We start from the raw sequence: 25563 nt of genomic DNA on the forward strand, positions 1-25563 counted from the left end.
GGCAGTGGAGAGGGAGAAGAGTCTACAGATATAGACAGAAGGCAGGAAGGAAGTCTGATGGGCCAACCTAAAGTCCCCACTCTATCTTGAAGGCCATGGAAGCTACTGTGGGAATTTTATCAGTAGACATACATAACATGTATGCCTCAGAAAAACCAGAGAGGCGGGGCACCTGGGTGGCTCAGGAGGCTAAGCGTCCGACTTCACCTCAGGTCATGATCTCGCAGCTCATGAGTTCGAGCCTTCCGTCGGGCTCTGTGCTAACAGCTTGGAGCCTGGAGCCTGCTTCGGATTCTGTGTCTCCCTGTCTCTCTGCCCCTCCCCTGCTTGCACTCTCTCTCTCTCTCAAAAATAAAAAAAAATTATTAAAAAAAAAGAAGAAGAAAGGAAAACCAGAGAGGCTGCACTACAGAGCAGAGTGCAGGGACCAGTGGAGAGGCTACTGAGTAAGCCCAGCACTGGGTGATACCACTGGAAATACAGAGGAATGAGAGGATTCAGGATGTTTTCAAGTGACAAAAGCAAAGGAGAGGCACCAGTGAACAGAGCGTGAGCCAAGTACGTCCCTTCCCTCCTTCAATTCTCTTTCTTTCCTCGTCAGCCCAAACTAGCATGACAGGGAGTGAGGGGCACTCCAGCTGATATTCTGAACGTTAACGTAAAGGTCTGTGGCAGTGGTGATACTTTTTGGAGAACACCTTCGTAGCTCATTTTGCAAAGACAAGGAAAAAAAAAAAACTTCTTGTTCTGTAAAGTTGGACGCGTTAAACCTTAGTTTAATTACTAAATGATTTCTTTTACAACACGACACTCATTTTTGATTTAACTTCGGAAATTAAACTATGAAAGATATTCACACTCTGATTAAAAGAATGCTTCTGAAAACAGCAATGGGCTACTAATAACTCCTGCTAGTGAAAGATTAAGTTGAGTTCCTAAAGGACCACATTCCAGCGTCGCACTCCGTACTGTCATGATGTGACAGAGGGAAGGAAAACCTTAATACAGAGAACAGCATTCCTGGAGGAGTCCCTGGGATATGTTCCTACTTCCTTCTTGCAGGTTTTGCTGCTCAGTTTTTGGTAGGAGTAAAATATATCAAAGCAAATCTGAATATCCTGTCTAAAAGTCAAGGAAGTACTGTAAGACACATGACTGCAGGAGAGTTTTTGCCCTCCCCCACACCTCCCAGACAGACCCAGTGTCGACAGAGAACAGAGGAGGTGATGTGCTCGAATTACTGAATCAAGGCAAAATAGTTGGGAGCCTTACACTGTGCGGTGTCTGTGACATCCACCCCCATCATACTGCAAACACCACTATCAACACTGAAGATCAAAGAAAGGGGGCCCTCCCCCCTTCGTTCTTCCTTAGGTGGATAGTTGTCGATCCGTCTGAAGACAGATGGGAGTACACAGAAGCAGTCTCGCAGATGGGTACCGTCAGCTGCCATGGCCTGCCTCTGCAAACAGAAGGTATGTCTGCCTAATGAAATGTCACCATCCAGCCTCTGCTATCGCACCGCAGCAAGCCTGCTGTGTCTGAGGCCCTGAGAGAACGCCAGTGTGGCAGCAGCTCAGACAGCAAGAACAAACATGTCAGGATCAGGTCATGCAGGATCTTGCAAGCCACGTCAAGGACTTTGATCTTCCTCCTAAAACCAACGGGAGGCCATTTTTGGTAAGTGAGTATTGTGATCAGATACGCTTGCGTTTGAAAGAGAACAAGTGAGCTGCAGTGTGAAGGAACTAGAGAACCGTGAGAGAGGAGGCTGGGAGACTGGTTAGAGACCACGATGACCACACAGTCCGGGTGAGAAACGCAGCAGCTGCGCCCAGGTCAGACCAGGGGCATGGCCACAAAAATGGCCTCCCGTTGGTTTTAGGAGGAAGATCAAAGTCCTTGACGTGGCTTGCAAGACCCTACATGATCTGATCCTGACATGTTTCCTCGTGCTGTCTGAGCTGCTGCCATACAGGCGTTCTCTCAGGGCCTCAGACACAGAAGAAGAAGAGATCTGAGGGAAAGGAGACAGGACTTGGTAAGGGTGGTGACTGAGGAGACGGGGAGCAGGAAGAATGACCACAAACTGACATATGGAAGTGGAGTATAGCATTCCCCGAGGTAGGAAACGGGAACATTTGTTCTGGTGGAAGGGTGGAGGATGGCTCAAGAAGGAAGAGAAAGATCATTGGTTCAAAGGTACCAGCTCACCTGCTTTTTAGCTATGTGACTAGGGGCAAGCTAACCTCTCTAAGTCTTGATTCCCTCATCTATAAAACATGGAAACCTACAGCTCCTAACCTCATATGTGAACACTGGACAGATTAAATAAAATCACACACGTAAAGTTTTACCACAGAACTTCATCCCAGCAAGTGTCAGCAGAGGTGATGTTTGCTACTGTTTAAGGTCTCCTTTAGACTTCCCACTGAAGGGTGAGGTTTGGAATTCATGTTTCCTTCAGGCCCTCTCAAAACCCTATTAAAATGCCAGTAAAGGTAATTTTTTTAAGGCATAAATTTATCTGGAAAAAAAAATTTTAAGAGAATACAAGAGGTAAGAGCAATAAACCTTTAAAGCATATTTATTTATTTTTAATGTTTGTTTATTTATTTTGAGAGGGAGAGAGAGAGAGAAAGAGAATCCCAAGCAGGTTCCATGCTGTCGGCACAGAGCCCGATGAGGGATTCAATTCCATAAACCGAAGATCATGACCTGAGCTGAAAAGCAAGAGTCGGGAAGCTTTGACTGAGCCATCCAGGTGCCCCAAGAGCAATAAACTTTTAGAAGATGGAAAGCAGGTGGGACAACTGCTCTGACCCAGCATACCCTAAAAGCTGATCCTAGACCAGTAGTGGAAAAAGCCAGGAAACTATTTGACTTATTCCATAAAATCTCTCATGAGGCTCAGGAACTGGTGATACCAAGTAAACTTCCGGAAGTGGTGTTAGGTGGGGCTAAATACAGCAGAACTGTCTTCAAGTCTGTTTAAAAAGCAGCACGACTCCACTGCTCCAATATCCTCACCTACCTCCACCTGGCCAACCAACTGCCCCTATCACTGGCAGAAAATGCTTGGGATTCTGTCTCTCCTTCTCTCTGTCCTTCCCCTGCTTGTGCTCTCTCTCTCTCTCTCAAAAATAAGTAAATAAACTTAAAAAATAAGAAAAGGATTAAAAAAATTAATCAAAAGCAGAGCATACTGGGTGGGCCACACCTATTCAGGCAAACTCTTTAAAAAGGAGTCTTAGGGGCACCGGGGTGGCTCAGTCGGTTAAGCGTCCAACTTCGGCTCAGGTCATGATCTCACGGTCTGTGAGTTCGAGCCCTGCGTCGGGCTCTCTGCTGACAGCTCGGAGCCTGGAGCCGGCTTCTGATTCTGTGTCTCCCTCTCTCTCTGGCCCTCCCCTGTTCATGCTCTGTCTCTCTGTGTCTCAAAAATAAACAAACATTGGAAAAAAAATTTAAAAAAAATAAAAAGGAGTCTTAGTGGTCAGAAAGAGAAGCCAGGAAAATGCTCTTCTGTTGGCCTCGAAGACGCAAACAGCCATGTTAGGAAACTGCCTATGGATAGCTGCCAAGTCTCAGTTCTACACCTGCAAGAAAATGAACTCTGCCAACAAGAAGCAAGCTTGAAACCCAGCCCAGGGATGAAACCCCAGCTCCAGCTGACACCTTGACCGCAGCCCTGTCAGAGCCGAAGCAGACAATTCGGCCACCCTGTGCCCGGACTGCCAACCCATGAAAACTTTAATATAATAAATGTATGTTGTTTTAAGCCACTAACTTAGTGGTAATTTACTATGCATCACACACACACACACACACACACACACACACACACTAATAAATACCTGAATCCTAAAAAGGTAGATTTTACCTATGTAAATAACACCTCAATAAACCAGTCTGAAAAAAAAAAATGTGGTAAGAATGGAAATCTCTATGGAGGGATTGGAAAATAAAGTTGAAGAAATCACCCAGAAAATGGAAGCAAAGAATCAGAAATGGAAAAACAGCAGAGATAAGAAAATTAGATGACCAGTGAATAAGACTCAACATCAAAATAAGTTTCTGAAAGGGCGAGAAGGAAATCACAGATCAAATAATTCAAGAAAAACTTTAGGACTACAGAACATAAGTTTCCAATTTTAAAGGTCTCATCCAGCACCAATCCGAACACCAACAAAAAAAAGTAAAATAAAATAAGAGCATCCTATCGGTTTTCAAATAAATTACAAAGAACCAGGAATCAGAATGGCTTCAGACTTTTAACAACCATGGAAGCCAGAACACAATGAAGAAATAGACAGAAAGTCTAAAGGTAAAAATTTTCAAACATAAAATTCTAAACCGAGGCAAGCTATTAAGTACAGCCTTAAGAGAAAACTTTCCAGTCCTATATCATCACCAAAACTCATTTCCTATGCATTCTTTCCCAAAAATCTATAGGAGGCTGTGCTCCAACAAAAAGGAAATAAATCAGGAAAGAAAATGATATGGGAAATTATACAGGAAGTAAGCATTCCAACACAGGGGAGAACTGAGGGAATGACAGCTGATAGCTGAAGAGTAGGCGAAAGGGCAGCCGGCATCCACTGGAGCAGATGAGAAGGCTCCAGCAGAGACTTTACCAGGAAGAAAAAGCTCGTAGCATACTCATTGCAACTAATATCCTGAGCGAGGAGATGCAAACAGCCGGCACATAGCTTGAGGCTAGTTAGGAGTACTCAGAAAACAAAGTCAACAAAAAACAGGACCTTTATAACGCAAAGAAAAGCAAAAAGTTGTATAAAGTAAGGAAATACAGAATATACAAGAAGGTTCAAACAGGAATATAATTTACGGTCATAATAATTTAAGGGCCAAATACTGATCAAACCAGTATCACGGTTCAATAGTGGGAGGGTGGTGGTAAAAGAGCTAATTTTTCACCTTCTAACTGGGAAATAAAAAGAAAATGCCTATTCATGAAAAAAAATCAAGAAATAAAGATTCTATTTCAAGATATGGAGAAAAAAATCAAATCAAAAAAGTCAAAAAGTGGTTCTTCTCAGAGAAGAAGGGAAAGGGAAAAGGCAAAGGATATTTTTCGCAACAAGCTTTGTAGAAATTTTTGACCTTTTCAGCTACACGTATACGTAATTTCTAAGGAAAAAAAAAAGATGAAGACTATAAAAGCCCTCACGCTATATTTTTCAACCCCCACTTCACCTAAGTGACAACATACTGCCTTCAAAAGGGAGAAGGGGAAAGAGGTCATTTGTCTCTGGAAGAATTTATATTAGTTTCTTTTGTTTCACCTTAAAAACCAACTCCTGCTTTACTAACTTTGAATCACTGTAAGTTTTTCTAAAATAACAGCAAAACCCAAATGTCCATCAACTGGTGAATGAATAAAGAAGATGTGGGGGCACCTGGGTGGCTCAGTCAGTTGAGCGTCCGACTTCGGCTCAGGTCATGATCTCATGGTTCATGGGTTTGAGTACCACATCGGGTTCTATGCTGACAGCTCAGAGCCTGGAGCCTACTTTGGATTCTGTGTCTCCCTCTCTCTCTGCCCCTCTCCCACTCACGCTTTGTCTCTCAAAAATAAAAAAAAAAAAACATTAAAAAAATTGTTTTAAAAAGATGTGACACTTTGTCTCTCAAAAATAAACAGTAAAAAAATTTTTTTAAAGATGCGGTGTGTATATATGTGTGTGCGTGCACATGCACACAGATGCACACACACAATGGAATACTACGCAGCAATGAAAAAGAATTTTCACTGGAAAATTCACTGGAATTCACCCTTCACTGGAGGGTATTATGCTAAGTGAAATAAGTCAGTCAGAGAAAGACACACATCCTATGTTTTCACTCATTTGTGGAATTTGACAAATTTAACAGAAGACCATAGGGGAAGGGAAAGAAAAGTAAGTTACAAACAGAGAGGAGGCAAACTGTAAGAGACTCTTACATACAGAGAACTAAGGGTGGGGGGTGGGGAAAATGGGTGATGGGCATTGAGGAGGGCACTCATTGGGATGAGCGCTAGGTGTTGTATATAAGTGATGAATCACAGGAATCTACTCCCAAAGCCAGACTACACTGTATACACTGTATATACTTAATTACTCACGTTTAAAAACATAAATAAATAAAATAACAGCAAAATATTGATCAACCAATGTTCTCTCTGTTTTTTGTATGGACACCCAAGGAGTAGGGTTCCAGTTATCATGTGCTCTTTATTGCTTTCAAGCAACTGTCCACTGGTTTCTCAGGTATCCACATACTTGCCTGTAAGAGGCAAAGGCAGAAATGGGTATCATAGTGTCACCACCTTCAAAATGGCTTTTGTTACAACTGCGTAAGTGCCTCTCCTTTTATTCTTTTTAAGGAAATGGATTTTTTCCCTGCCATCAAGTAGGTGCCTTGCATTAGCTAAAATGGCCCTCTAACCAACTGGGTCTAATTCAGAAACTATATTCTACCTGTTCTGAGTTAAAGGACCACGTCTTCTTCACAACATACAACACAACACAAAATGAGCAGAACCAGGTCTCTAAAGAATTTTAAATAAAAAGATAGTTTCAGTAAATATTTTTTCAGAATCAACTTGTTAATGACTCCTCGATTACACTAGAACACCTAATGGCAGGAAAAAAATATTTTCCAGTTGAGAATAAGAAGGACAATGTAGTATAGTCTCTGAAAAGTTAAAATCCTATATTCTGAGACTTCTTACTTTTTTGCACTGTTAAAAGTTTACCTTACCTTTTGGTTGTTAACATGTGATTTCTGGTACATACACAAAGAAAAACTGCTTAACAAGTATTCACTAAAGTTAAACGAGCTGTGCACTTCGCCCTTCCTCTTCTTGGTATATACACAAATGAAGTACACATGTCTATCAGGACACACGTACTACAAGACAGGTTCAGAATAGAAACTGGAAGCTACGCAAATGTCCATCAATACTGCAATGAATAAATTGTGGTCTATTCGTATACTGGAATACCAGGTGGCAATAATAAAGAATGACCTTGACGTGCAACAATGTGGGTGGATGCCATAGACACAGTGGTGAGCAAAAGATGCCTGACTCCCAAATACTTAGGACATGACTCCTTTTACGTGAAGTTCAAAAACAGGCAAAGCCAATCTAAGGTGACAGTGGTCAGATTATAAGCAGAGAAGGGGTCTGACTGAGAGGGTGTAGTGGTCAGATTATAAGCAGAGAAGGGGTCCGACTGAGAGGTTGTATGGGGAAGGCTTTTGGAGTAAATACTCTGTATCTTAATACTCTATATCTTAATACCCATGCTTATATGGGTATACGTATATGAAAAAAATCATCCCATCAAGTTGTATATTTTTTTTTTCAACGTTTTTTGTTTTTTTTTTTTTTTTTATTTTTGGGACAGAGAGAGACAGAGCATGAACGGGGGAGGGGCAGAGAGAGAGGGAGACACAGAATCGGAAACAGGCTCCAGGCTCCGAGCCATCAGCCCAGAGCCTGACGCGGGGCTCGAACTCACGGACCGCGAGATCGTGACCTGGCTGAAGTCGGCCGCCCAACCGACTGAGCCACCCAGGCGCCCCTCAAGTTGTATATTTAAGATGTGCATCTCAGCTCATGTAAGACATGCCTGAATAAAAAGGTTTTTGTTTTGTTTTGTTTTTTAACTGCACCTGGGTGGCTCAGTTGGCTAATTGTCAACTCTTGATCTTGGCTCAGGTCGTGATCTCAGTTTGTCAGATGAGGACTCAGTGTAGGGCTCTGTGCTGACAGCACGGAGCCTGCTTGAGATTCTTTCTCTCCCCCTCTCTCTGCCCCTCCCCGGCTTGTGCTCTCAAATAAAAATAAACTTTAAAAATAATTTTTTTAAATTTTGACACAATCAGGGGAAAATTTTAAATTACAATTTACATTACATTATAATTTATCTTAAGGTATGTTGGTGACAGAAGACAGCAATTATGAGTTCAATGTCTGTCTGTACATGCAAAATAAGTTATAACTCCATACTGGTGCACTCAAAAACTTCTCCCCCAACTTTTTAATGTGAATGTTTATTTATTTATTTTGAGATAGAGCAGGGGAAGGGCAGAGAGAGAGAGAATCCCAAGTAGGCTTTGCATCTTCAGCACACAGCCCAATGTGGGGTTCAATCTTCTGAACCATGAGATCCTAAGCTGAAACCAAGAGTCAGATGCTTAACTGAATGAGCCATCCGGGGGCCCCTCCAACTTTTTCATTTGAAAAAGTGTAAACCTAAAGAAAAATCAAAAGACTGGTGCAATTAGCAACCATATATCCTTCATCTAGATTCACCAATTGTTAACATGTTGTTCTAGTTACTATTAGTGTTGGCTGAACTATTTGAAAATAAGTTGCAGACATCTTGACATCTCACCCCTTGAGGATATTCTGCTATACAACCAGAGTGTCATTAATCATCCCTATGAAATTAAACACTGATACAATAATACTGTTTAATATATAGCTCATATTCAGATTTCTCTAATTGTTCCAGAAATGTTCTTTATAGATTCTCCCCATCACTAATCCAAAGTCCTATCATTGATTACAGCACTGCATTTGGTTGTCCTATTTCCTGACTCTCTTTTAATCGGGTACACCATGTCCAAGTGGGTTTGTTAATTTTTTAATCTATTTTTGGTCTTTCATGACATGAACCATTCTGTCCCAATTTTGTTTTTAAGTTTTCCTGGTATCTGAAACCCAAATGTCTGCAAACAAATGGTTTCTCTTTCCTTAGTGTCTTCTACAATCTTAAGCAGAGCATGCACACTGAAATACCTATATGCTGACAGACTATTGGGGTGAAAAACTATAGAGACAGGATAGTTCAGTTTCACACACAATTCATGATCATTCTGCTTTAACTCACCGCTGAGTCTGAGCAGGCCATGGGGTCTGGTTTGGCGTGGGCACTGAATTCGTGGGACTCACTAGCATGGCACTGTAGATATTGGAAGCGACCACGAGTATGCAGAGAAGTATGGGCCCAATGATTGCTCCTTCCAGGCCTAAGTAGTACGCCCCACCAGCCACTGCCAAGCCTGTCAAGTAAGGATGCCCACCTCTGGAATAAAGAGCATACAGGTTAGCTCATGGTTTTTTACACACATAAACTTTGGAGTCAATCTGAAACATATCTCTAACACAATGTTCATTCCTAACATATAAGGCCATTGATTGCATGACCAGTTTTATTTAGAGTACATCAGTGCAGGTAACTAAACATCGGTTGTAATAATAATGAGAGCCAAACAGTTTCTTACCTAGGTAACAAGTACAACATTTTCCTTTTTCTAAGGTCCCACAATGGAAGGAGTTAAGTCAGACTGTTAACAGGTATCCTACACCCCTCACACAGCTGCCTGGCCTAGGTGAGTGTTGACTGAGGAATCGTTGCTAAGTCACTTGTTAAGTTAACTTCCATCAAGGATAGTTAAGTGGGCACAATGCAGTGTGTAATTCAAATAATTATGCTTTTTATAAGATAATATAACAGCACCCATGATATGCATAAGTTAGACTTGGGGCAACCTTCTAAAATAGTTATTAAACACAGGTAATGCTAAAAGGCCTCATGAGGAAACTATCCGTCACAAAGCCCAAGATTCTATTTCACAGGAGAGTCCTAATTGCCTTCCAGCTTATCACAGTATCACTTACATAAGTGGTATACAGTAAGGCAGATCACAGCAGCACGGCATACTGATAACAGTAACAAATGACCAAGGACATAAGAAGGACTTGGAAATAAGGTATGTTCTATTTCTAGTTTTCAAACACAGATGACTTGAACAATTTACTGAGGGGCAAATAGCTGACACTCTGGAATAATGTTCTGTTCTGAATTATATTACAATTCAATAAATAACATTTAACGTGAGCTAGTCTTCAGAAAACCAATACAGTATATTCATAAACTATCTTCCTCATTCAAAAAAAATTGGGGGGAAAATTTTAGGGCAATATTCCACATATGCTACATAAGTAAGCTTTTCCCCTAAATGATACATCAAAAACTTATTCTCTCAAAAATGCTTAACAGTTAAAAAAGAAAAAAGTGTGGAAGCTTTTAAATTAAGGCTTCCTTTATTTAAAAACTAAAGCAATTTACACAAAATCCTTATTTCCTGATGATGCTGGTTAAATATGTGACTTTATTAAGATAAAGTCACATAAATTTTAAATTCTAGCTAGAAACATCAATAAAAAATTTATAGCAAAGTTTAGAGAAATGAAATCATTTAACCATAAATCACATAACTACTCTTACTATTTAAATTTCAACTGTTAAGTACTAGTTAACCATACTCTGATGTCCTCCTTTGGTCTTTCATTTTCTCTTTCAAGTTTTAGACATAAAAGTGCCACTAAGGCTGGCATATGCAGTTGTTGATTTCCTTTTGCTTGGGAAGTCTAGGCCTTCAGTTATATACCATTTGTTTCTGCTTTAACTTACTAGAGAGAAAACAAGGTGGCAATTTGTCCCTATATAATTTCAAATTAACTGAAGGTCACTCTTTCCATGAACACTTACTGCGACAGTAAGTTTTACTTGCAGAAAATTTACTATATTACCTATTATGATAGTTTCAGTACGCGTATTCTGAACTGGGGTAGCTGATTAGAGATCAGCATGTGGTCACATCCTAGATTCTAACAAGCAATGAGAATATGGATACATGACTAAATGAGAATTGGCTTGATTTACTTAGTGCAATTTTGAAAAGAGGTACCAAAATCTATAAAAACAGGTATTTATTTATTATACAGTCAGTGTTTGGATTCTGTCTTAAATTTAACCTGTATTCATCATAGAACCATACTATATTATCTTAAGTAAAGAGAACTCTGCTTATCAGACATTAACTTGATGAGATTTGGTTGCACATGGATCCTCAGACATACAATTTAATAATGTTTTTCTCCAAGAGCAAAGTAGTTCTGAAAATAACCACTAATTCATTATTGTACTTACAGCTATTTATGTACATCTAGTAATATTTCTTTCCTAGATTAATGTCACTAAAACAGAAGATTATACATAATTTTGTGTTAACCCAGGGTCTCATACATTTTAAATACTTATGTAATAAGAAAATAGCATACCTTGAAAATGGTATTAATTATATTACATTAAATTTTGATTCTATCAGTGGGATCACGAAAGACTACTTCACAGAAAAATCCTACCACGTGTCCCTTTTCCCATCCCCAAAAGAAAAACAAAACAAAACAAAACAAACAACTCTCCTTAAAAAAAAGGTCACATAAATCCCTGGATAGGATTCACCAACAACTTGAGAAGTTCTATGGGTACTTACCCTGATATATCAGAGTAGATGGCAGTGTCTACAAAGTATGTTGGCAAGAGATGAAAAACCAGCAGTAAGATGGCTTTGCACCCTAAGCCTTGTGTGAGCCACAGGTCTAGAACGGCAGGTATTGCCGCCCAGTATGTCCCCAGAAATGGCACCGCTCCGAGGATTGCTGCTAACGCTAATAAGAAATTGAAAGAAGAGCAACTGAACACCACATTAAAAGAGTGACAGAACAACAGACCTCACAACTGGTTCCTCCTACTTAAAAGTTTACACCAAAACAAGGGAAATAAATACAAACTCAAATTTTAGCCCATGATAATGCCCTGTGTAACTGAATCTGCTAGTTAAACGGAGGTCTGATACCTTACATCTTAAAACCCGATGCTGAAAATCTTTCTAAAGTGTGTGTGTCTACATCCTGGGTTTCTTCTTAAGCAACAAAATTCTAGTATCCTGCAGTTGTTGTTGTCTCTTTTTTTCCTCCGAGAGAGAGAGAGAGAGAGAGAGAGAGAGAGAGAGAGAGAGAAAGAGAAAGAGCACATGCATGAGCAGGGTAGGGGCAAAGGGACAGAGAGGGCAGGAGACACAGAATCTTACACAGGCTCCATGCCTAGCACAGAGCCCCACGTGAGGCTTGATTTCACGAAGTTGGGGCTCAAGTTCATGACCATGAGATCTTAAGCTGAGCTGAAATCAAGAGTCAGATGTTGAACCGACTGAGCCACCCAGGTGCCCCCTGCAGTTGTTATTCTGAATCAATGGTTAGTTCATATACAGTCCTATAATGTAACTGTAAAGCACTGGTCCAAATTTGTACAGGGTCCAAAGGCAAATTAAAAATTAGTTTCTAAACCTCAGAGAGGAACGTATAATCTTCACCTTGCTTCTAATAAAAGTGAAATGTAATCTAAACAAAAACAAGAACAAAAGCCCTGCTAGTTGAAGGAGGTTACTTCAAGTTCACCCCCTTCCAGAGCTGTATGCCCACTCTCTCTCATCTGGTTCCCCTCCAGAGGAAAAGTCAGGCAGATATGGATTCTAGTTCTGGTCCTACCACTAACCAGGTATGTGACCTTGGAAAATTTTTGGTTTCTCACCTACACAACAGGAACACTACCTACCCTGCCTGCCTCACAAGATCATTATAAAACAATGACCTCCATGTGTTGTCAGGCTGCTTGCATGTCAAAGAGTGGCTTAGCCAAGACTGAAGTAGGAAAGAACATGAATGAACTTGGGGATGTAAAGAAGAGTGTGTGGACAAAAGGGGGAAATGGTAGAGGGCAGACAAGCAGCCACAGAAATAAAGGAAAAGTGGAAGGAGAGGAGCAGAAATAATGCAGAGGAAAAAGTAAAAGATGGTTATTGAACCATCAAGGTGCTTATGGAATGAGGGCATTATCAGAATAGATCCTAAGAGGTATGGAGACAGCTTATGTGCCCTCAGAGGCATTTGTCTTGCCCCTGGGACAGTATCCTTCATGGAACAGAGCTATTCGACCAACTCATTGCTCCCTATCAGTTCAATTCAAACATTTACTGAGTGCCAATTATTACTGAGTACCAAGTATTTACTGAGTACTGTGTGCTGTGCTAAGTGCTAGGACATTCACTCATTTATCAAGTACTTCTGCAGTGCTTTCTTTCTTTTTGTTTTTTAATGTTTTATTTATTTTTGGAACAAAGAGCATAAGCAGGGGAGGGGCAGACAGAGAGGGAGACACAGAATCTGAAGCAGGCTCCGGGCTCCCAGCTATCAGCACAGAGCCCGATGCAGGGCTTGAACTCAAGACGGACTGTGAGATCATGACCTGAGCTGAAGTCGGAGGCTTAATCAACTGAGCCACCCAGGTGCCCCTTATGCAGTGCTTTCTAAGTGCTGGGTATCATTCTAGCTACTGGAGATACAGCATAAATAAACATTACAAATCATACTTCTGCTCCTAATCTAGACTAGATTACATCTCAAAATTTAGTGTTTTAAATTTGAGGAAGATGACATTTCCCAACATATGTAAAATGGCTTCATTTTCCTTAAATAGAGGACAGGGGAAGTTAGGATACTATTGTTACCTGATGGTATGAAGACAATATTGATGCCAAATATAGTATGAGTCAGCCAAGTGTACAATCCGTAGAAGCCAGCCATTTTGAGGGAAGCATCAAACACCCCTCTAGAATACCCAAAGATAAAAGGGAAAGTAAATAAACACAGTATCACATTGCGATGCAAAAACGGAAGTTGTTCCAGGCCTCTGGCTACTTCATTCCAAATCTGATAACAACTTCAATTTTTCCAATGGCCTGAGAATGCCCTTTGCATTTTATTTCAAAGAAACATAAAGCCTTTATTTTAAAACCCCAGAACAAGTTTAGTAAATTTCTCTGATGAAAAAAATAACTGAAATGAAACACCTTAAAATACCCTGCTCGCTGAAATAATTAATCAACTTTTCACCTCTGAAGCACATCTTCCACCACCAAAATAAATGGAAAACAAAAAGTAAGTATGACTCTCTTATTTCTGAGGACATAAACTCTAAGAAATCGGTGGCCAACCCTCCCCTTTGAAGACAAGTGCAAGAGAATTTAACCTGCATTTCATGGGTCTTCTCCTATTAACAAAGTTTTCCCACATTCCTTCAACTCTGCAACCAAGCCTACAGAGTAACTTCTACAAATGCTATCAAAGAATGCAGGTTATTGGGAGAGAATTTATGGAAGAAAAAAAAAAATCTTATTACCTCCCAAGTAAAATGAGAGAGGAAAACACAAAAGGGGTAAAAACAGATCCACATAGTTGGTGATTAGTAGGAACAAAGTACATGAAAATCTGCAATTGCAGGTGCTTCAGCTTTGGTTTCCAGCTGGAAGATTAAGGTAGTGTTGTGTGAAGAGTAATAAGGAACTGCTCAGAGAGAACACAAAGGCAGCAAACCATAAGTTTATGATGCCAAAGGTATCATAAAATTACAAAACCAGGACTCTGGGGGGTACAGGGGAAGCAGGGTCATATACTCATGAGAGAAGGAAAAGCTGTCTATAATTAAAAAAAATCAGGGAACGTGGCAGCAAAGGGGACACTGTACCCACAAAAGGAAACGATAAGCTTTTCCAAAGCATTCCAAGAGATGTGCTGTAAGAGCAAAGCCAACCTAGTGATTCAGTCATTGTAACAGGGTTCTGACACATGGATTTGGTGACACGGTGGCTCCCCAAATTGTGAAACCTTCTTCGTCATCCTGACCAGCAGCTCTCACTCAAGAATATGGGGTTGCCATGTGCCTTCTGACAAAAAGATGCAGATTAAAGTTGTATCAAAAAGACCGAGAGGAAGGGAGAGAGCCCAGAGGAAACAGAAAAGACCTGAACTGAATAGGCGACGGAGGAAAAAGAGAAACTAGCAGAGCTTCAGGTTTTAAACCTGAGGGGGAGAGAATGGCAGTGTCTCAAAGACGTGGAAAAGCCCAGAATGAGCGAAGACACGGGAGATAAGGGAATACATTTGGTTTGGGCAATGGTAAGAAATAAGGATGATGAAAATACCCTTGAGGTAGCTGGAAATAAAAGACAAAGTCAATGGAGAACTTGGGACAAAAACTTTGAGATGTGCCAGAAGAGATGAATCATAGGAAAGGAGAAGATATCCCCAGGGGCAAACCTAGAGAAAATGGGGCAATGGGCTGCGTTCCCACAGGGGACCTAAGGACAAAAATACACCAGCCAAAGAGATCATGAAATCACTTCTGCAGTAGGCAGAAAAGTCACTAGAGTGTAGTATTCCAAGAGACCAAAGGAGAAAGAAGCTTTTGAGAAAGAGGGGATGATATTAAGGTCAAATACCCCAGGGAGATTAATAAGAATAACGTCTAAGGAAAAAAAGTACAGAATTGGAACAGAACTGGGGAGGTCAATGACAAAAGATAGATGTTTTCACCAACCTTAATGTTATTCAAAAATTTTTTCACCAACCTCATGTTATTCAAAAACTCTTAAGCCAAAATGAAGTTGACATCAAAGGTGCAACAAAATATTGCAACTGAATCTCCCCCTCTGGGTGGCACGGAGGCAAAACTCAATCCAAAAAGGACCACTTCTAGGAAACAGCACACAATCGCCCTTCTTCTTTACCTCTGGGAATACTCATTGCTGTAACATTCTCACTAAGGCAACTCGCAAGTAATTTTGTGGATCCTAAATGCATCCCATGCTGTTTACAGTTACTAAACATTTTCATGTAACCCAATGAAGGATGAAAAGGCAAGGCATTCCCCTCTATCTTATTACTTATGATCTGGTACACAAGGTTTTTATAAAACAGCAAAGAAAAATCCCCTAACAATTTACTAGTAGACAGAATTTTTTTTAGCTCCATCAAATTCCTAGCATTTTTTTCTTTTTTAATCAGCTTTACTGAACTATAATTTACAAACAATAAAATTCAACAAATTTTGGCAAATGTGTACAGTTGTGTAACCATCATCACAATCAAGATATAGACCACTTCCGTCACCCCAAAACGTTCCCTCATGCCCTTTGACAGTCTATCGCTCCCTGAATCCTGATCCCTGACATCAACTAGATATGCTTTCTGCCACAATGGTTTTGCCTTTTCTAGAATTTCATATGAACATAATCATACATTATGCAGTTTTTTTATTTTTTTAAACATTTATTTATTTTTGACAGACAGAGAGAGACAGAGCATGAGCAGGAGAGGGGCAGAGAGAGGGAGACACAGAATCCGAAGCAGGCTCCAGGCTCTGAGCTGTCAGCACAGAGCCGGACGCGGGGGCTCGAACCCACGAACCGGGGAGATCATGACCTGAGTCGAAGTCGGACGCTTAATGGATTGAGCCACCCAGGCACCCCACATTATGCAGCTTTTTAAAAAATTGTGGTAAAATATACATACCAAGCAATTTGCCATTTAACCATTTCTAAGTGTATAGTTCAGGAGTGTCGAGGACATTCACACTTTCATTATGTAGCTTTTGTGTTGGGTTTCTTTAATCTCGTTCAATATTTTGAGATTCACCCACATGGTTATCAGCACTTTGTTCCTCTTTAACTGCTGAGTAGTCCATTACTTGGATATAGCACAATTAGATTATGTAATCACCAGCTGATGGACATTTGGGTTTTTCCAGTTTGGAGCTACTGTGAATAATGTTGCTATGAACACTTGAGCAGAAGTCTTTGCATGGACATACACCTTCACTGCGTTTCAGTAAATACCTAGGAATGGAGATGCTGGGTCATACGGTATGTTTTAATTTTATAAGAAACACCAGCAATTCCTTTCATTTCTCAATTAAAAGAAAGTGTAGAGTCCATGGTCAATCAGCCAGAAGTCACTGCCTGCTATATTACGCCACATCTCCTCAGGATGTGAGGCTAAATTTAATATTTATAGTATTATGGGGGTGGATACTGGCAGAAAGAGCAATTCAGCTCGTGAAAAGCTAAATGACAATGCATCTGAAGCCCCTACTAAGTGACCCAGTGGTACACTAGGTGCCCAATAAACAGTAACTATTTTTGGTGCTATGGTATTTACTATTTCCTGAGATCAGTATGTTTCATTGATGCCCAGAGTATTTTTTTTTTAATTTTTTTTTTTTAACATTTATTTATTTTTGAGACAGAGAGAGACAGAGCATGAACGGGGGAGGGGCAGAGAGAGAGGGAGACACAGAATCTGAAACAGGCTCCAGGCTCTGAGCTGTCAGCACAGTGCCCGACGCGGGGCTTGAACTCACGGACTGCGAGATCATGACCCGAGCTGAAGTCGGCCGCTTAACCGACTGAGCCACCCAGGCTCAGAGTATTCTGATGATGAAGATTCTAGAAAGTTGCAGTGCAAGAGCTGAGTGTTCCTGAAATAAGAAGGTAAGGTCAAGAGACACTAATGTTTGCTAAGTACCCCATGTGGTAAACTGAGTAACAGCCCCATAAAAATGTCTACATCCATGCCCAGGCCCTATGAATATGTTACCTTATTTGGCAAATGGGACTTTGCAGATGTGACTGAGCTAAGTAAGCATTGTGAGATCAAGGTGATTATCCTGGATTACTGGATTGGCACAATGTAATTACAGAAGTCCTTATAAGAGGGAGGTGGCTGATATAAGACAGAGGTGATGGATGCACAAATTGTGAATATATTAAAACCACTGAATTGTATACTTTAAAATGGTTAAAATGGTGAATTTCATGTGTATGCATTTTATCTCAGTAAAAAAAAAAAAATTATAAAAAGAGGGATGTAGGAGAGTCAGAGTTACAGAAGGAGACATGAGGACAAAAGCAGAGGTCAGAGAGAAGGAGACATTTGAAGACACTACATTGCCAGCTTTGAACATGAAAGACCACAAGCCAAGGAGTGCAGGCAGCCTCCAGAGGCTGGAAAGGGCAAAGAAACCAATTCTCCCATAAAGCTTCCAGAAAGAACGCAGGCCTGCTGAGAGTCTAATTTTAGGCCTTTTGACCTCTAGAACTGTCAGATAAAAAAAATCTATGTGGTTTAAGCCACTAAGCTTATGGTAATGTTAGAGCTACAATCAGAAACTAACACAATCCAGTATGAGCCAAGCACTGCGTTACATGCTTTGTCTATGTCGTTCCATTGACTCCTTGCTAGTGCCTCTGATTCATCCGGAAAAGAGACACTTGGGGCACTTGGGTGGCTCAGTCAGTTAAACATTCGACTCTTGGTTTTGGCTCAGGTCATGAACTCCCAGTTTGTGGGTTTGAGCACCATGTCAGGCTCTATAAGGAGCCTGCTTGGGATTCATTCTTTCTTTCTCCCTCTGCTCCCTTCCCCACTTGTGCACACTCTCTCTCTCAAATAAACTTTAAAAAGAGAGAGAGAGAGAGAGAGAGAGAGAGAGAGACAGAGACAGAGAGAGACAGAGACAGACTGACTCTTGGTCAAAAATCAGGTAAATCTGTTAAAATCTTTTCTCTAAAAAAGAAAAAGAAGAAGAAAGTTCAAAATGAGGGTGAGGGTGGGAGGAATGGTACTGAGCCAGTCACAGTTAAAAGGCAAGAAAACTCTTCTGGGAATTGTTGGATCGGTGTACTAGATCACTCTGGTACACTAACTCCAAATCCAGTCACCCAACTCACTAAAGATCAAGATGTTGGATGAAGATGTATTTTTGGTATCCAGATTCCTATTCTATATTACGAAGATATTCACCTGCAGGCCAAACATGTACTTAATGGTCCTCAAGGCCAAGAGACCACCAAGAGAAGCCTGGGCAGCTGCATGACACCTGCATCTGGCTCTGGCCAGGGCCATTATTCGATAGTGGCTATCCTAGCTGACCACTTCCAAAAGGGGACTAAGGCTCAGTATACCCATCCCGAAGCAAACTGGGGTCCTAATCACCGTATTAGAGTGAAACGTTCTGGAAAATAGAAGTAGAACATGGGGAAAGGGGAGAGGAACAGAGCAGCAATGAAAGATGCAACAGGCCACATGTGGCGGCCACAATGTGTGTGTCTGTGCCTTGCTGGTGCAACGCTACGTAGAACTCTATGACCCACTCCGCACCCAACGCACTGGCTTTTAGTCAGGTGGATGCCTATCGTGGGAGCTAGTACATCCGAGTGATCTAGTGCACAGATCCAACAATTACAAGAGGGTCGTTATTGCCTTTTCACTTGGGAATAACTCAGGCCCTCATTTTTTATTCTTTTTCCAGCCTTCATGAAAAAAAAAAAACATGAACTACACTCCCAGTTTCAAAGATTTTCTTGATTTCTGACCAGCGGACTCTTTCCTGGGTGAATGAGGGGACCAGACAGGGGATCAATGAAATAATACATGCAAAATGTGTAAGTCAGGGTTTGGCACAGTGGGTGCTCAGCATATGTCAGTGTAGAGGATGGACAAAAGAAGGGACAGAAGTGAAGGCCATTGGCCTGGAGGTTAGGAGACTGCTCAGAGAAGGAACATATGAATGAAACGTAAGAGTGTTGAGGAAGCAGTCAAGAACGCGCTCATAAATGAGAAACATTAGTGAAGGCAAACAGGACATGGATTCGGCAGGAACAACAGGGCAACGGGGCCACAAGAGCTCTGGCTCTGTCACCCACTGCTCTGGAATCCCATTCTGTCACTGATTAGTGTGGCATGATCTTCAAAACTGTACAACTTCTCTGAGCTTCACTCTTCCTAACTGTCAAATAGAGACAACATTTAACTTCATAATGTTGGCATTACGGCAAGCATTCACTTCATAACGGTATGATGGACATTAACACTGCAACTCAAGTGGTAGGCTTAGTGACTGGTGCACAGTAAGCATGCAATTAAGTTGGTGCTTTCAGAGAATTGTGTCACTATTACCAGGTAGCATTGTAGTAAGGCTAAAAATAACGCACGTGGTAACTTTCTCTTTTCTCCTGGCGGTTTTTGGAAGAAAACCAATCTTTGCTAAAGGGGTGCAGGGTACGGCAAAGCTGAGACTGAAAGCAGCATACCACAAAGTTTTAGACTTAAGTTTTTTAAATTATAAGGTACCGATGAAGCTACCGGAGCAAAAATCCAAAATACTGAGTGTATAATCACTCATCTCTCAGGTTCTTTGGAACCTGAAATTCAGAGACTGGGAATTGTTCATTTTCATAATCTAACACAACTTCATTTGACACATAATTAATGGTATACACAATACAGTTTGAACGGGTTACCAGAAATCACTAGTTTAATCAATGCGGGCGTATTTATTCCTTATAATCATACCAATGAAAGATCATTCTCTCATTTCATTCACTCAATGATGTCAATCCATTAATCAACACTTTTTAGATATTCAAATTCAGTAAGCATTCTTCTATCTTGCCATCCAGGAAAGACACTATGATATACTTCACCAAATCTCTTGTAAAAATCACAAAAGCTCTGGCTTGTGGCATTTTTCTAAGGGTGGTTACATATGACCCGTGCCAGGTGAATGCATGGTGCCACTGGAAATTACCCTTCCCTTTGTAACTATTCACAACCATATGATCAAGCATCTACTATGGAAATTTACAGGAAAATCTGCATCAAATTCATCAGGCTATAATAGGTATGTAACATTAGTCTTCCTCTACTGTCTACTTCAATCTTCTCTCTTGAATAGAGTGTTTGCCTGTGCTCAGTCTTCTGGGACCTCTGTTTTTCCAGTGATTCTTCAAAACTCATTGACATTATTCTCCAACTGCATCTCCAGGCTTTCCCAGCACTCAGCAATTTAACAGAATCAAATTCAGAAGACACTGGATGCTCTTTTCTTCCCATGTTTTGGTAGCTCAGTTGAGCTGGCTTAGCAGGTCTGATGTAGCTCAAGGGATGGGACTGACACCAGCCACAGAGGTGGAAGCTCCCCGCTTTCTAACAAGGTCGCATCCTCATTCAGAAAGCTTCCACCATTAGACAGTCCTATCTATTATACACAGAGCCATAAAGGGCAGGGTTCCCTTCAACTGGAAGGCAGGCTACAGGGCATCCAATCCAACGGGGGTCCCTAAACATACCTCTCTGTGAATAAAAATTCCAAATTCATTCACAATCAGTCTTTGAATTTCCCCTAATAAACACTATTGTGCATTTATACTGTACGGTACTAAAGATGTGTGTCCATGCCTCGTTTATACAACTGTATGAATGATCCTTAAACAACACATTTGAACTACACTAGTCCACTTACATGCGGATTTTTTTTTTTTGATATGGTATTGAAAATGTATTTTCAGGGCACCTGGGTGGCTCAGTCAGTTAAGCATCCAACTCTTGGTTTGGGTTCAGGTCATGATCTGAGCTTTGTGGGTGCAAGCCCCACATCAGGCTCTGTGGCTCTGTGCTGGCAGCATGGAGCCTGCTTGGGATTCCCTCTCTCTCCCTCTCTCTGCCCCTCCCCCACTCACACTGTCTCTCTCTCTCTCTCTCTCTCTCTCTCAAAATAAATAAACTTAAAAAAATGTATTTTCTCTTATGATTCTCTTAATAACATATTCTTTTCTCTGGCTTACTAAACTAAGAATACAGTATACAATAAGAACAACATACAAAGTATGCTTTAACTGACTGCTTATAAGTAAGGTTTCTAGTCAACAGTAAGCTATTAGCAGTTAACTTTCCGGAGAGTCAAAAGTCCTATGTGGATTTTTGGCAGTGTAGGGCGCTGGTGTCTCCTAACCCCCACATTATTCAGGAGTCAACTGTATATCTAACTTCTCTGCACCAGGGGCTTGAACTGGTTTCAAGTGCCTGGTTAAGATTTAGTTCTTAACCAGCTCTCTCCTCACTCTTTACAAACTTTAAGATGAAACTGTTAACTCTTACAAGTTTGCTAATACTTTCCTTCAACTCTTAGCCCACTCTCAATTCTGACCAAAGGGGTGTTCTTGGGAAGAGAGATGACGAGGAAGCTTAAAAAAAAGAAAAGAAAAATGGGTTTGTTGTTACTTTTCTAAAAGGAGAAAACTGGCCAGACAACCCAGGATTTGATCAGATGATCTGCTTTTGCTGGAATGCGATTTGAAGCAAGGAGGGGGTTGGGGAGAATGATAAGCCACAGTCAAGGAGCTCTATGCCCTCAGAGGACACAGGACTCTAAACCAATAGACAGGTAGCGTTCACGTGTCTAAGTAAGAAGAAAGGAAAGAATCCAAAATCAAATTCTGCCTGCTCCCAACATTTCATTACACTGGTTCTACCCTCTTTTCTTTCTAAAGGTCAACTAGGAAGGCTATCAGATTATTGTTCCCTCAGGCAACAACAACAACAAGCGTCACCTTACCAATGTTCTGTACTGCCCCTCAAGAGAAGGCCAGGCAGTAGAGAGGGCAGGCCGGCTTCCAGAAACACAGCATATAAAATTACCAATCGGACATAGTATCCCCCAGCTCTTTTCATTACTACCTAACCTCTCTTGAAAAGTTACATCTCCCTCCCTTTCCGGGGTCATCTGTCCCAGAGACCCAGCTCCACACATTAAAAAGCACAGAAACCTGGTTGAGACTGGATTTCCCTGTTCCAGAAGGGAAAGTCACGCTGTACGCACAGACCTAGCATGCTGCTGAGAAGCACAGGGAGAAGCCGCTTCTGCGGAAACCTTCCATCCCCACTGGGAAAAACAGTGAGTCACAGTCACACACAGAAGGGTACAACAGTGGCGTCACATTAAATCATCTGGAATCCTTGGCAGTAGAAATATTAATTCAATGTTTTTATATCATTACTACATGGTTTTGTGTCTTTGACAGTGCCTGCTGATAATGGATGCTTACTCTAATTAAAAAGTGAACAGTATATAGGCAAATAGCAAACATTTGTATCTCAACACTAGTTCTATTATAAGGCTATTAAAATTAATTTAGCAATTCTTTAAAGCATCACAATGAGAAACTAAATTCAAGACAAAGTTTCTTAAGGTCACTCCCTTGGAAACTTGATGTAAAGGTTTAGAATTATTAGACCAATCTTTAATCAAGTAGGTTAAAAAGGCATTCTTTTTTACTGAGTTGGTTATTATTTAAGAACTCCAGCTAATATGATTTTCCCAAATATGCATAAGAGATTGTGTCACTCTATTCCAGTGTTAGGAGAGCTATCTCTTCGAATAAATGAAAATACACTCTTACAGCTTTAAACTCTTCCTTACACATTTTAATTTAAACAAATGTTTATAACCTTAGATTCATGAGAATTTCTTTGCAACGAATATTTGTTTAAAGTCAAAAATGGAAATACGGAATTACGGAATGATCAGCACTGATTTTTTTTTTTTTTTTTTTTTTTTTTACCCAATACCTTTAATTCTCCATAGTTGGAGGGATAGAGGTGAAAAGTACATTCATTTTCCAAATAAAAAAAAAAAAACTCAGTACATACATTCTCCCATCTAATTCATAAGTAAGACTCCCACCCACTGGCACTGAAAACCTGTAATCCCACAAGCAAGAGCCATACCCGTGTGCATGCACTCATGTGAAAATATCACACACACTAAATTGCACTGAGGCCGTGACAACATGCAACTTAGTAATGTGCAATATCTCCACCAGAGCAAGCAGAATGGGAGCATCGGGGAAGAAGGATGTGATGCAAACATTCAGGACACGACATGCTCTAAAGGGACAAAAATGGTTTGGGGGTAGGGGGTGCATGCCACTAACTGAAAAATTCATGAAACGAAAACCCAAATGAACACACAAACATATTCAATTTAGAAGAACACTTATTCAGATCTGAGAATCCTGAGGTTCAACAATTCAACGAGACGGTGATCATCAAGTAGCCACATATTTCATAAAGCAAAGCTTCAAAAGCCAAGACACTGCCACTGCCTGGTCATGCAGTTAACTCCCAATTTCAAGTCTACTTTTAACTTATCGATGGATCATATAAAATGAGTTGAACGATTTCCACTTGACTGCAACACTGATGATGACTAATGATTGATCTTTATAAAATCTGAGATCACTGATAATTTGTAGACTGAAGTGCCCTCTGAGGACCGTATAATAACATTTTCATAAACACTTGTTTAATATTTTTCCTCTTAAAATCTTTGTCCGTGAAGAAACATATTCCATCTTGAACACAATCCTTCAGAATGAAAAATGTGACAAAAGCTCTTAAAACTAGAACTTACTATTATCTTACATATGTGAGAAGGTTCTACAGAGGCATCTCTATAAAACCTATACATTCCAGGTCTTGCATTTGACCCAGGAAAGAAAGAGACAATAAGCACGGAGACTGCTAAAAATCGTCTGGAGTTATAATCTTTAATTTACATAACTTGATATAGCCGTGGTTACACAAATGGACCAGATAAATTAACTAGTCTGCACTGTAGTTTTCAATTTTGAGAGCCATTAAGATTACAGTTCTGGTACTGAGGGTTTAAACTTTTTCCTATATTAAAAACATGATAAAATACGGGGCGCCTGGGTGGCTCAGTCGGTTAAGCGGCCGACTTCGGCTCAGGTCATGATCTCGCGGTCCGTGAGTTCGAGCCCCACGTCGGGCTCTGTGCTGACCGCTCAGAGCCTGGAGCCTGTTTCAGATTCTGTGTCTCCCTCTCTCTGCCCCTCCCCTGTTCATGCTCTTCTCTCCCTGTCTCAAAAATAAATAAAACGTTAAAAAAAAAATTAAAAAAAAAAAAAAGACACGATAAAATAAATGGGTTTTGTACTAGTATGCTTTGGAACCAAGACATGGGCTACTGTTACAGCGCATACTTAGTCTGTACAATCCCAAGAAAATAAGGCAAATCTAATTTGTAAAAAGGCATTTATTTCTTATCTCTGTAGATGACCACACTCTTTCTAACCTCAAATGCCCTTGTGGGCCAAAGACCTGAATTTTTAGCCGCCAGCCTCATGTGACTATTCAGTCTTAACAGTACCACAAAGTTAAGTCATCATCTTCTGCCTCAACCAGCTCCTCCTGGAAGAAGGCATTGTGGTATACCGGAAGGATGTGTGTTTTCAATCAGCTGGACCGACATGCAAGTCACAGCTCTGCTTACCAACTCCAAGCAACGATGACATTAAAGTATTAAGTTTAAAACAAAGGAGTTGGCATATTTGTATGAAAACAAAAGTGACTCAATGCCAGACAGACAGAGGACAGTTGACCAGCGGTTCACTCTAAGAAAGCCGAACAAGAGAAAACTCAAGAACTGTGATTTAAAAACAGAAAAGCTTTTGTGAGAATAACAGTCAGTGCTAATAACGATTACTTCAGGAAAATGAAGTATCAGCTTTCTTGAAGTTCTTAATGGGACAAGGTAGATATTTTTCTGTAAGGCTTGGCTTAAGTTACACTGACTGAAAGGGTTCTGTCAGCCTTTGATAGGGTTGATTCACTAGTTTCATCCTACTGGGAAGATTGGAGGTTATTTTTCTTTCTGGTCGAGTTATTTACACAAACTTCTTTAAGCCAGACAGATGTCACTTAAATAAACTAACGTGAATTTATTGCTAAGAGTTTTCAGCATTTTATTTACTCAATAAAGATGATAACCAATGGTCGTGCAGGCTTAAAAGGAATGCTAAAGCCAGCAAGTGACTTCCCTGAAGATAGCTTCACCCTGAAAACTGTTACAGTAGATGATGCACTCCCAAACTTGGAATCTTTACATAGATGGCCCCATGGGGATACCCAAGAGCACCAGAGAGGATAAGGGCATTTTTAAA

General features: G+C 40.6%; 1 protein-coding gene across 1 annotated transcript in view; it reads right to left on the reverse strand.

Moving 5' to 3' along the window:
• Nucleotides 1–25563, reverse strand: part of TMEM245 (transmembrane protein 245) — a 97719-nt gene that overhangs the window by 5684 nt on the left and 66472 nt on the right. Inside the window, exons 14-16 of the mRNA XM_042912380.1 lie at nt 13432–13532; nt 11359–11533; nt 8907–9101 (exon numbers count right to left, since the gene is read on the reverse strand). Of these exons, the coding sequence (XP_042768314.1) occupies nt 8907–9101; nt 11359–11533; nt 13432–13532 (471 nt within the window). The remainder of the gene's footprint in view (nt 1–8906; nt 9102–11358; nt 11534–13431; nt 13533–25563) is intronic.

This window comes from Panthera leo, chromosome D4 (genome assembly GCF_018350215.1).
Source record: "Panthera leo isolate Ple1 chromosome D4, P.leo_Ple1_pat1.1, whole genome shotgun sequence".
NCBI lineage: Eukaryota > Metazoa > Chordata > Mammalia > Carnivora > Felidae > Panthera > Panthera leo.